This window comes from Lolium perenne, chromosome 3, assembly GCF_019359855.2.
Source record: "Lolium perenne isolate Kyuss_39 chromosome 3, Kyuss_2.0, whole genome shotgun sequence".
In the NCBI taxonomy this organism is placed as follows: domain Eukaryota; kingdom Viridiplantae; phylum Streptophyta; class Magnoliopsida; order Poales; family Poaceae; genus Lolium; species Lolium perenne.
Window position 1 is genome coordinate 106,658,652 of NC_067246.2, and position 12,781 is coordinate 106,671,432.

A 12,781-nucleotide genomic window follows, 5' to 3' on the forward strand; every position below is an offset into this window, starting at 1 on the left:
AAATACTTATCGAATTGTATTGCGGTGATCCCCTGCACTTGGGGGTTATCAAGATACTTTTTGGATCCCAAGTGCATGAGATAAATTGTAGTACTTTTCAATAAGAAAGGTTGTCGAACGCACGAGGAGCTGAAGTTATTTGTTAGCACGTTTGACAAGTAAACAATAAAAAGGATGCAAGAGTTTTGGTGATTTGGGTGTGTAGATTGCAATAAAATGAAGTACTGAAAGTAAATAGAAATATGTAAATGCTCTCAATGAGAGAGAAAGCCCAATCCTCTATGTAGCAAGAGGACAAGCTGATGTGTGTGTGTGTGGAATTATATGTGACAAGTGTTCCCGAGGGCGGCATGGATTTACTAGCATTTAGATTTCTACACAACATGGTGAATGTCTTGTCAAGTTTCATTCCCTTAGGGGTTGATCCTAAATTAGGTGCAGCCACATATATGAGCAAGTACACCCCTTAGGATGGGTGATGTGGGCATTACCCTTCGGGTAACTGTTATTGCCCTATCCTATACAACCCAACTGGAGGCCCATGAAGATAGCCGATGGCGAGGTGGGCCACTAGGTCGGTGCCGAAGAAGATTCCTTGAAGAACAAGATGGAGAGGAACCGAACAAGGAAAGTTTAGAACTAGGTCTCTTGTAAACCTAGTCGTACCCGTGCAGATCTCTTGAGACGAGAAGGGGCTGTCGGAGACACACAATCAATCTTAGCAATCTTAGCCACCATAAGTCCAGAGCTAGGTCACCGTAACGCTTGGCCTCTCGACGAGAACACAGCTGAAACCTTCGGCACCCCATTGTAACCCGATATTTGTATAATCAAGATCAGACAAGCAGGACGTAAGGGTTTTACCTCATCGAGGGCCCCGAACCTAGGTAAATTGTTCTCCCCGCTTGTCTGTTAACCGATGTCTCGTATCAGCCTACATGATTCCATCAACCCTAAGCCCCAATTGGAGGGCATTGCCGAGGAGTACCCTCGACAATTGGCACCGTCTGTGGGAATATTGTCGGCACAAGGCAGGTCATCGGCAGTCCCAGTCACATCTGCAGCGTTCGCGCTGGAGTCACCGACCCCGCCGGATCGGAAGGATTCAGTTCGCTATGGATCATCCGAGTTCGTACCACGCACCGAGGCATCGCATCCGACCTCTGAAGAATTGCGCGGCAACATGGATACTACTTTTGGCGGTGTTCACTTCATCATCGATTCAAGAGGGTTTCTTCGCCTCTCTAGTTCAAACGCATCAAGCCCAAGAACTTCGGTTCTAGGAGACATCATGCCGGCGACGACTTTGGCAGTCCTATCTGTTGGAGATATGCCCAAGAGGCAATAATAAAGTGGTTATTATAATATCTTTGTGTTTATGATAAATGTTTACATACCATGCTATAATTGTATTAACCGAAACATTGATACATGTGTGTTATGTAAACAACAAGGAGTCCCTAGTAAGCCTCTTGTATAACTAGCTTGTTGATTAATGGATGATCATGGTTTCGTGATCATGAACATTGGATGTTATTAATAACAAGGTTATGTCATTAGTTGAATGATATAATGGACACACACCCAAATGAGCGTAGCATAAGATCAAGTCATTAAGTTCAATTTGCTATAAGCTTTCGATACATAGTTGCCTTAGTCCTTCGACCATGAGATCATGTAAATCACTTACACCGGAAGGGTACTTTGATTACATCAAACGCCATTGCGTAAATGGGTGGTTATAAAGATGGGATTAAGTATTTGGAAAGTGTGAGTTGAGGCATATGGATCAATAGTGGGATTTGTCGATCCTGATGAAGGATAGATATACTCTGGGCCCTCTCGGTGGAATGTCATCTGATTATCTTGCAAGCATATGAATGGTTCATAAGAGATCACATACCACGGTACGAGTAAACAGTACTTGTCGGTAACGAGGTTGAACAAGGTATGGAGATACCGATGATCAAACCTCGGACAAGTAAAATATCGTGTGACAAAGGGAATCATCATCGTATGTAAATGGTTCAATCGATCACTAAGTCATCGTTGAATATGTGGGAGCCATTATGGATCTCCAGATCCCGCTATTGGTTATTGCTCGGAGAGGAGTCTCGACCATGTCTGCATAGTTCGCGAACTGTAGGGTGACGCGCTTAAGGTTCGATGTTGCATAAGTAGATTCGGAATATGAGTTGGAGTCCGAAGTTTTTGTTCGGAGTCTCGGATGGGATCCAGGACATCACGAGGAGGTCCGGAATGGTCCAGAGAATAAGATTCATATATGGGAAATTATTTTCCGGGGTTCGGGAAAGTTCCGGTGTTTTGACCGGAGCTTCTAGAATGTTCTAGAAGGGTCACCAGTGGGCCCACCACCCCGGGAGAGGCCACATAGGTGCCACATGGCATAGTGGGTCCTGCCCACCATGACATGTGGGCCCAGGCCGGCCCCCCTTAGAGATAAGATATATCTCTAGTTTAAATGGTTTAAATTTAGAGATAAGATCTATCTCCTAAAATAAATGGTTTAAATTAGGAGATAAGGGGGGACACTTGGGGGAGGGGTTTGCCCCCCTCCATGCACCGGCCAAGGGGAAGGGTGGGCCCTAGGGTAAACGCTAGGTCGACCCCCACCTATATAAAGAGGGGAGGGGGTGGCCGGCCAAGCACCCCCTCATCCAACCCTAGCCGCCCCCCCGTCTCTTCCTCCTCCATACGCTGTGCATGCTTAGGAGAAGCCCTGCAGCAACTCTTCTCCACCACCACCACCATGCCGTCGTGCTGCTGGGATTCCGTGGAGATCTACCACACCTCCGCTGCCCGCTGGAATGGGGAGAGGAAGGGGCTTCATCGACGCCGAACGCGCGACCGAGTACGGAAGTGCTGCCGGATTGCAGCACCGGGGATGATCGTCTACATCAACAACGAGATCTGATCTCGTAGGCTTTGAAAATCTTCAAGGGTTAGTCTCATATCAATCTCATTGCTTCGATCTTGTAGATTAGATCTTGGGTGTTCCATAGATTAGATCTTGGTTTTATTCGTCTTGCGGTAGGAATTTTTTTGTTTTCTTTGCAACGAACCCCATCAGTGGTATCAGAGCCATGTCTGTGCATAGATCTGTTGCACGAGTAGAACACAATGGTTTTGTGGGCGGTGATGCTTTTGTTGCTTTAGTTAGTGTAGTTTGCATCTTGCGGGATGGTGGGATGAAGCGGCCCGGGCTAACTTTACATGACCGCGTCTCATGAGACTTGCTCCACGCTTGACATGCAACTTGTATTGCATAAGTGGCTTTGCGGGTGTCTGTCTCTCCCACCATAGTGAAGATTCCAGTTTGCACTTTCTATTGTCAACACTAGTATCACCGTTGTGGTTCATGTTCGTAGGTAGATTGGATCTTACTCGAAAACCCTAAACCACGTAAAATATGCAAACCAAATTAGAGACGTCTAACTTGTTTTTGCAGGGTTTGGTGATGTGATATGGCCATGTGATGATGATTATATTTGATGTATGAGATGTTCATTATTGTAACATGGCAACTGGCAGGAGCCTAATGGTTGTCTTTAATTTTTGTTAAAGACTTGTGTGTCTATTCATCATGTAATAGCTTTATTTCAAGTAGTTGTCATAGTAGCTATAAGTGATGGACAACCATGAAGCGGCGCCACTGACCTTGACGCCATGCTGGTGATGATGGAGATCATGTCCGTGCTTTGGAGATGGAGATCAAGAGCACAAGAAGAAAGGCCATATCATATCACACATTATGAATTGCATGTGATGTTAATCCTTTTATGCATCTTATTTTGCTTAGATCGCGACGGTAGCATTATAAGATGATCCCTCTCACTAAATATCAAGATAATAAAGTGTTCATCCTTAGTATGCACCGTTGCTAAGACTTGTCGTTTCGAAGCATCTCGTGATGATCGGGTGTGATAGACTCTACATGTGCATACAACGGGTGCAAGCCAGATTTGCACACGCGGATACTAAGGTTGCCTTGACGAGCCTAGCATGTACAGACATGGTCTCGGAACACGGGATACCGAAAGGTAGAGCATGAGTCATATGAATGATATGATGAACACTTTGAGTGTTCGCCTTTGAAGCTACATCTTTTCTCGTGAAGATCGGACTTGGTGTAGTGGATTTGGTTCGTGTAATCACTAAGACAATGCGAGGGATGTTGTTTTGAGTGGGAGTTCACCTAGTTAATTTAAGAATTAAAATTGAACTCATTTTATCATATACTTAGTCTAAACTCTTTGCAAATATGTTGTAGATCATGGCGCCCCCTCCATCAATTTTAACCAGTTCCTAGAGAAAGAAAAGCTTAAGAGCAATGGTAGAAACTTCACTGACTGGTTCCTTCATGTGAGGATTTTCCTCACTGGTGGAAGCCTGCAATATGTGCTCGATGCACCGCTAGGTCCCCCACCACCTCCTGCAGTATCCGAGGACGTAAAGAATGTTTACGAGACTCGGGTGACTCGGTACTCCGAAGTGCAGTGTGCCATCCTGTGCAGCCTAGAGGCAGAGCTCCAAAAGCGTTTTGAGCACCACGACCCTTGTGAGATGATGCGTGAGCTCAAGGTTATCTTTGAAACTCATGCGGCCGTGGAGAGCTATGAGGCCTCGAAACAATTCTTTGGCTGTATGATGGAAGAGGGCAGCTCCGTTAGTGAGCACGTGTTCGTCATGTTCGGACACGCGAAGAAGCTCAGTGACTTGGGGATTGTGATCCCTAACCAGCTGGGTATTCATCGTGTCCTCCAATCACTGCCACCAAGTCACAAGAACTTCGTGATGAACTACAACATGCAGAACATGAACAAAGAGTTGCCTGAACTCTTCTCCATGCTGAAATCTGCTGAAGTTGAAATACGGAAGGAGAACCAAGTGTTGATGGTCAACAAGACCACCAAGAAGCAGGGCAAGCCTAACAAGGGCAACTTCAAGAAGGGCGGCAAGAAAGTTGCGGCGCCTCCTGAGAAGCCTAAGGCTGGTCCTAAGCCTGAGACTGTGTGTTACTACTGCCAGGGGAAGGGGCACTGGAAGCGCAATTGCTCCAAATACTTGGCCGATCTGAAGAGCGGCCACGTCAAGAAGAAAGGTATATTTGATATACATGTTATTGATGTCTATCTTACTGGTTCTCGTAGTAGTGCCTGGGTATTTGATACTGGTTCGGTTGCTCACATTTGTAACTCGAAACAGGAACTGCGGAATAAACGAAGCCTGGCGAGGGACGAGGTGACGATGCGCGTTGGAAATGGATCCAAAGGTGATGTGATTGCCGTCAGCACGCTCCCTCTACATCTACCTTCAGGATTAGTTTTAAACCTTAATAATTGTTATTTGGTACCTGCGTTGAGCATGAACATTATATCTGGATCTTGTTTGATGCAAGACGGTTATTCATTTAAGTCTGAGAATAATGGTTGTTTGATTTATATGAGTAATGTCTTTTACGGCCATGCACCTGAGATGAATGGTTTATTCTTGTTAAATCTCGATAGTAGTGATACACATGTTCATAACATTGATGCTAAGCAAATTAAATTGAATGATAATTCTACTTATATGTGGCACTGTCGTCTTGGTCATATTGGAGTGAAGCGCATGAAGAAACTCCATTCCAATGGACTTCTTGAGTCACATGACTTTGAGTCACTTGATAGATGCGAAGCATGTCTAATGGGAAAAATGACTAAGACTCCATTTTCTGGTACAATGGAGCGAGCTACGGACTTATTGGAAATCATACATACCGATGTGTGCGGATCAATGAGTGTAGCATCGCGCGGTGGTTATCGTTATGTTCTAACCTTCACAGATAATCTGAGTAGATATGGGTATATTTACTTTATGAAACATAAGTCCGAGACTTTCGAGAAGTTCAAGGAATTCCAAAGTGAAGTAGAAAATCAACGTAACAAGAAGATTAAGTTTCTGCGTTCTGATCGCGGAGGCGAATATATGAGTTATGAGTTTGGCATGCATTTAAAGAAATGCGGAATACTTTCACAGTTGACACCACCGGGAACACCACAGCGCAATGGTGTGTCCGAACGTCGTAATCGAACTCTCTTAGATATGGTTTGGTCTATGATGTCTCTTACCAATTTGCCGTTATCGTTTTGGGGTTATGCATTAGAGACAGCCGCATTCACTTTAAATAGGGCACCATCTAAATTCGTTGAAACGACACCATATGAATTATGGTTTGGGAAGAAACCTAAGCTGTCGTTCCTTAAAGTTTGGGGTTGTGAAGCTTATGTAAAGAAGTTACAACCTGACAAGCTAGAACCCAAAGCGGAGAAATGCGTCTTCATAGGATACCCTAAAGAAACAATTGTGTATACTTTCTATCACAGATCCGAAGGCAAAATCTTTGTTGCCAAGAACGGATCCTTTCTTGAGAAGGAGTTTCTCACTAAAGAAGTGACTGGAAGGAAAGTAGAACTCGACGAGGTTGATGAACCTTCTCTCATAGATCAGAGTAGCGCAGTGCCGGAAGAAGTTCCTGCGCAGCCTGCACCGATAGGAGAGGAAGCAAATGATGAAGATAATGAAACTTCGAACGAGGAAGCTACTGAACCTCGCAGATCGACGAGGGAACGTACCACTCCTGATTGGTACGATCCCTGTCTAAATGTCATGATTGTGGATAACAATGATGAAGACCCTGCGACGTATGAAGAAGCGATGATGAGCCCAGATTCCAACAAATGGCAAGAAGCCATGAAATCCGAAATGGGATCCATGTATGATAACAAAGTATGGACTTTGGTAGACTTACCTGATAGCCGCAAGGCTGTCGAGAATAAATGGATCTTCAAGAGAAAAACAAATGCTGATGGTAATATTACCGTCTATAAAGCTCGACTTGTCGCGAAGGGGTTCCGACAAATTCAAGGAGTTGACTACGATGAGACTTTCTCACCTGTAGCGAAGCTAAAATCTGTGAGGATTTTGTTAGCAATAGCTGCATTTTTCGATTATGAGATTTGGCAGATGGATGTCAAAACGGCGTTCCTTAATGGTGATATTGAGGAAGAGTTGTATATGGTACAACCCAAAGGTTTTGTCGATCCTAAAAATGCTGACAAGGTATGCAAACTTCAGCGTTCCATTTATGGACTGAAGCAAGCATCCCGGAGTTGGAACCTACGCTTTGATAGGGTGATCAAAGACTTCGGTTTTATACGGACTCATGGTGAGGCCTGTATTTACAAGAAAGTGAGTGGGAGCTCTGTAGCATTCCTGATATTATATGTAGATGACATATTATTGATTGGGAATGATATAGAACTATTAAGCAGCGTTAAAGGTTATTTGAATAAGTCTTTTTCAATGAAAGACCTTGGTGAAGCAGCGTACATTTTAGGCATCAAGATTTATAGAGATAGATCAAGACGCCTATTAGGCCTTTCACAAAGTACATACCTGGACAAGATTCTAAAGAAGTTTAGAATGGATGAAAGCAATAAAGGGTTCTTGCCTATGTTGCCAGGTAAGGTCTTGAGTAAGACTCAAGGTCCGGCTACGGCAGATGAAAGAGAGAGGATGAGCAAGATCCCCTATGCTTCGGCAGTAGGCTCTATCATGTACGCCATGCTGTGTACTAGACCGGATATCGCACATGATGTTAGTTTGACCAGCAGATATCAGAGTGATCCAGGAATGGAACACTGGACAACGGTCAAGAATATCCTGAAGTACTTGAAAAGGACTAAGGATATGTTTCTTTGTTATGGCGGTGACCAAGAGCTCGTTGTAACCAGTTACACCGATGCAAGTTGGAACACCGATCCTGATGACTCCAAGTCTCAGTCTGGGTACGTGTTTATATTGAATGGTGCGGCAGTAAGCTAGAGCAGTTCCAAGCAGTGCACGGTGGCGAAATCTTCAACATAATCTGAATATATAGCGGCTTCAGAGGCTTCATCGGAAGCGGTATGGATGAAGAGGTTCATTGTTGAGCTTGGTGTGGTTCCTAGTGCATTGGACCCGTTAGTCATTTATTGTGGCAACACGGGTGCCATCGCCAATGGAAAGGAACCAAGGTCACCCAAGAAGCTGAAGCATATCAAGCTGCGTTTTCATTCGATTCACGAGTACATCGAAGATGGTGAAGTAGAGATTTGCAAAGTACACACAGATCTGAATGTTGCAGATCCGTTGACTAAAGCTCTCCCTAGGGCAAAGCATGACCAACACCAGAATGCCATGGGTGTTATGTACCTTACAATGTAATCTAGATTATTGACTCTAGTGCAAGTGGGAGACTGTTGGAGATACGCCCAAGAGGCAATAATAAAGTGGTTATTATAATATCTTTGTGTTTATGATAAATGTTTACATACCATGCTATAATTGTATTAACCGAAACATTGATACATGTGTGTTATGTAAACAACAATGAGTCCCTAGTAAGCCTCTTGTATAACTAGCTTGTTGATTAATGGATGATCATGGTTTCGTGATCATGAACATTGGATGTTATTAATAACAAGGTTATGTCATTAGTTGAATGATATAATGGACACACACCCAAATGAGTGTAGCATAAGATCAAGTCATTAAGTTCAATTTGCTCTAAGCTTTCGATACATAGTTGCCTTAGTCCTTCGACCATGAGATCATGTAAATCACTTACACCGGAAGGGTACTTTGATTACATCAAACGCCATTGCGTAAATGGGTGGTTATAAAGATGGGATTAAGTATTTGGAAAGTGTGAGTTGAGACATATGGATCAATAGTGGGATTTGTCCATCGTGATGACGGATAGATATACTCTGGGCCCTCTCTGTGGAATGTCATCTGATTAGCTTGCAAGCATATGAATGGTTCATAAGAGATCCCATACCACGGTACGAGTAAAGAGTACTTGTCGGTAACGAGGTTGAACAAGGTATGGAGATACCGATGATCAAACCTCGGACAAGTAAAATATCGTGTGACAAAGGGAATCGGCATCGTATGTAAATGGTTCAATCGATCACTAAGTCATCGTTGAATATGTGGGAGCCATTATGGATCTCCAGATCCCGCTATTGGTTATTGCTCGGAGAGGAGTCTCGACCATGTCTGCATAGTTCGTGAACCGTAGGGTGATGCGCTTAAGGTTCGATGTCGCATAAGTAGATTCGGAATATGAGTTGGAGTCCGAAGTTTTTGTTCGGAGTCTCGGATGGGATCCAGGACATCACGAGGAGGTCCGGAATGGTCCGGAGAAGAAGATTCATATATGGGAAGTTATTTTCCGGGATTCGGGAAAGTTCCGGTGTTTTGACCGGAGCTTCTAGAATGTTCTAGAAGGGTCACCAGTGGGCCCACCACCCCGGGAGAGGCCACATAGGCGCCACATGGCATAGTGGGTCATGCCCACCATGACATGTGGGCCCAGGCCGGCCCCCCTTAGAGATAAGATCTATCTCTAGTTTAAATGGTTTAAATTTAGAGATAAGATCTATCTCCTAAAATAAATGGTTTAAATTAGGAGATAAGGGGTTACACTTGGGGGAGGGGTTTGCCCCCCTCCATGCGCCGGCCAAGGGGAAGGGTGGGCCCTAGGGGAAACCCTAGGCCGACCCCCCACCTATATAAAGAGGGGAGGGGGTGGCCGGCCAAGCACCCCCTCATCCAACCCTAGCCGCCCCCCTCTCTTCCTCCTCCATACGCTGTGCAGGCTTAGGCGAAGCCTTGCAGCAACTCTTCTCCACCACCACCACCACGCCGTCATGCTGCTGGGATTCCGTGGAGATCTACCACACCTCCGCTGCCCGCTGGAACGGGGAGAGGAAGGGGCTTCATCGACACCGTACGCGAGACCGAGTACGGAAGTGCTGCCGGATTGCAGCACCGGGGACGATCGTCTACATCAACAACGAGATCTGATCTCGTAGGCTTTGAAAATCTTCAAGGGTTAGTCTCATATCAATCTCGTTGCTTCAATCTTGTAGATTAGATCTTGGGTGTTCCATAGATTAGATCTTGGTTTTATTCGTCTTGCGGTAGGAAAATTTTTGTTTTCTATGCAACGAACCCCATCACTGTCCAGGAGTGCGGGAGAGGGCAGCCGAAGCAGCCTTGGCGCCATAGAGGAGCAAAGGAAAAGACGAAGAGATTCACGTCGCGAAGAAGAAGAGCAAATCATGACTCATCCTCGACAGTACGAACGAGGATGCCACAGCATTCAATAAAGCAAGAATCGCCTTCGCACGCCTTACCTATCAGCCACGGAGCAACTTGAAGCACCGTGTTATCTACACTCTTACATCGATCCAAAGGACTGTCTCGAAAAATCCAGTCATCTGCTCGGAAACTGTCGACAGTTCCTCGAAATTCGACAGTTCTGCGATGACCTTAGGGCTGAAGCCACGGCAAGAGTTCACATGATGGAGAGGAGAGCGGCATCCTATAGTTATCCGCCGGAGCCATACATACCAGAGCCATACGTACCGGCGGGAGGAGGAGACCAGTATGCACCAACCGAGGTGTTTCCAGAATCTCGCGGACAGGTCAGCATGATCCATAAGACCAGTTTTTCAAAGAGAGAAGTTAAGAAGTTTTCGCGGAAAGTAAAGTACGCAGAAGTTGCCATGGTCGACACACCCGAATACATCGACTGGTCAGACCAAAGCATATCTTTTAGCAAGGCAGATCACCCGAAGGCCGTCCCAAGGCCTGGCCACGCAGCCCTGGTTCTTGAAGCACAGATTGGAGGATATAATATGAGCAAGGTATTCATGGATGGAGGAAGTGGTCTGAATTTGTTGTTTGCTAGCACGATGAAAGCAATGGGCCTAACAGTCGACATGCTGAGAGAGTCCGACACGGGATTCCACGGCATCATACCGACTCAACCCGCTTATTCCCTTGGTAAAATATCACTGGATGTAGTTTTCGGCACACCTAGCAACTTTAGAAAGGAAAAAATCGAGTTCGAAGTGGTTGATTGGGAATCTCAGTATCATGCCATCCTCAGCAGACCAACGTTTGCTAAGTTTATGGCAGTCCCCCACTACGCGTACCTGAAGTTGAAGATGCCGGGCAACAATGGGACAACTCTAACCGTCCATGGAAGCTTCTCCCGCTCAGACAGCTGCGACAAAGATTTCCAAAAGATCGCCTCGAAATTCGGGGCGAGGGAAGAGCTTAATGCGGTTGGTGCTATTACAGACCACACACAGCCACCAGCAGACAATCGCAATGTAAGATCTGACGAATTTGACGTCGCGAAGGAAGCAAAGAAACAGCAGGTGCATCCCTCTGACCCGAAGAAGACAGTCAATACTTCGGCAGACCTTACTGTCGCATAGGAAAGCGCGCTCATCGAATTCCTCCATGAGCACTGGGAAATATTTGCATGGGAACCATCTGACATGCCAGGTATTCCCAGGGAACTCGCTGAGCACGCCCTCAATGTTGATGCAAAAGCCAAACCAGTACAACAGTCGATGCGCCGGTTTTCAGAGTCGAAGAGAAAGGCCATCGGCGAAGAGGTTAGTCGGCTCCGCAAGGCCGGATTCATTCGGGAGCTCAAGGAAGCCGAGTGGGTGGCCAATCCAGTTATGGTACCAAAGAAAGACACAACCGCTCTTCGCATGTGTATCGACTACACTAGCCTCAACAAGCATTGCCCTAAGGATCACTTCCCCTTGCCTCGAATCGATCAGATAGTCGACTCCACAGCAGGATGTGATCGTCTCTCTTTTATCGATGCGTACTCCGGGTACAACCAGATCAAGCTCAAGAAGGAGGACCAGGAGTTGACCGCATTCATCACCCCACACGGTGTTTTCTGTTACAACGTCATGACTTTCGGGTTGAAATATGCAGGAGCAACTTATCAGTGATGTATGCAAGCCTGTCTTGGAGAGCAGATTGGAAGGAATATCGAAGTCTACATTGATGACATCGTGGTGAAGACAAGGCACGCCGCCACACTCATCGACGATTTGCGGGAAACCTTCGACAACCTCGACAGGTATAAAATCAAGCTGAACCCGAAGAAATGTTTCTTCGGGGTGCCAGGAGGACAAGTACTCGGGTACTTCATCTCAGCCAGAGGGATAGAGGCCAACCCCTTAAAGATCAAAGCTATTCTCGACATGGAGCCACCAAAGAATTTGCATCAAGTGCAGCAATTGGTAGGACGGTTGGCAGCACTCAGCAGATTTATCGCCAAGCTAGGAGAGAAAGCTCTGCCCTTCTACAACCTGATGAAAAAGTCAGAAAAGTTCGAGTGGACAGATGAGGCGCAAGAATCTTTCGACAATCTAAAGAAGATCTTGTCGACATCTCCGGTACTCGTAACCCCGCATGAAAAGGAAACACTGCTCATGTACATAGCAGCAACGGTGCAAGTCTTCAGCAGCGTCCTAGTTGTCGAACGGGAAGAGGCAGGGAAGAGTCCATGGCGTGCAAAGACCGGTCTACTACCTCAGCGAAGTACTCACGCCAGCAAAACAGAGATACCCTCATCACCAGAAGCTAGCATATGCGGTATGGAGAACAGCTCGTAAGCTGCGCCATTATTTCACGGAGCATCCGATCATCGTGGTAAGCGAAGCACCGTGGAAAAATATACTTACTAACCCAGAAGCTACGGGTCGAGTGTCCCAATGGGCCATCGAGATAGCACCGCATGACATAACCTACGTCAACCGAACGGCGTTAAAATCCCAAATCCTCACAGACTTCGTGGCAGACTGGATCCAGTCGCAAACGCCAGCAGCACCCGACATGTCTGGCTCATGGA

At 45.9% G+C, this 12,781-nt stretch overlaps 1 protein-coding gene across 1 annotated transcript; it reads left to right on the forward strand.

Moving 5' to 3' along the window:
• The first annotated feature begins 10,808 nt into the window (after positions 1-10,808).
• Positions 10,809-11,339, forward strand: LOC127339533 (uncharacterized). The gene has a single exon (XM_051365373.1). The coding sequence runs from the start codon at positions 10,809-10,811 to the stop codon at positions 11,337-11,339; it is 531 nt and encodes a 176-aa protein (XP_051221333.1).
• Positions 11,340-12,781: the final 1,442 nt, after the last annotated feature.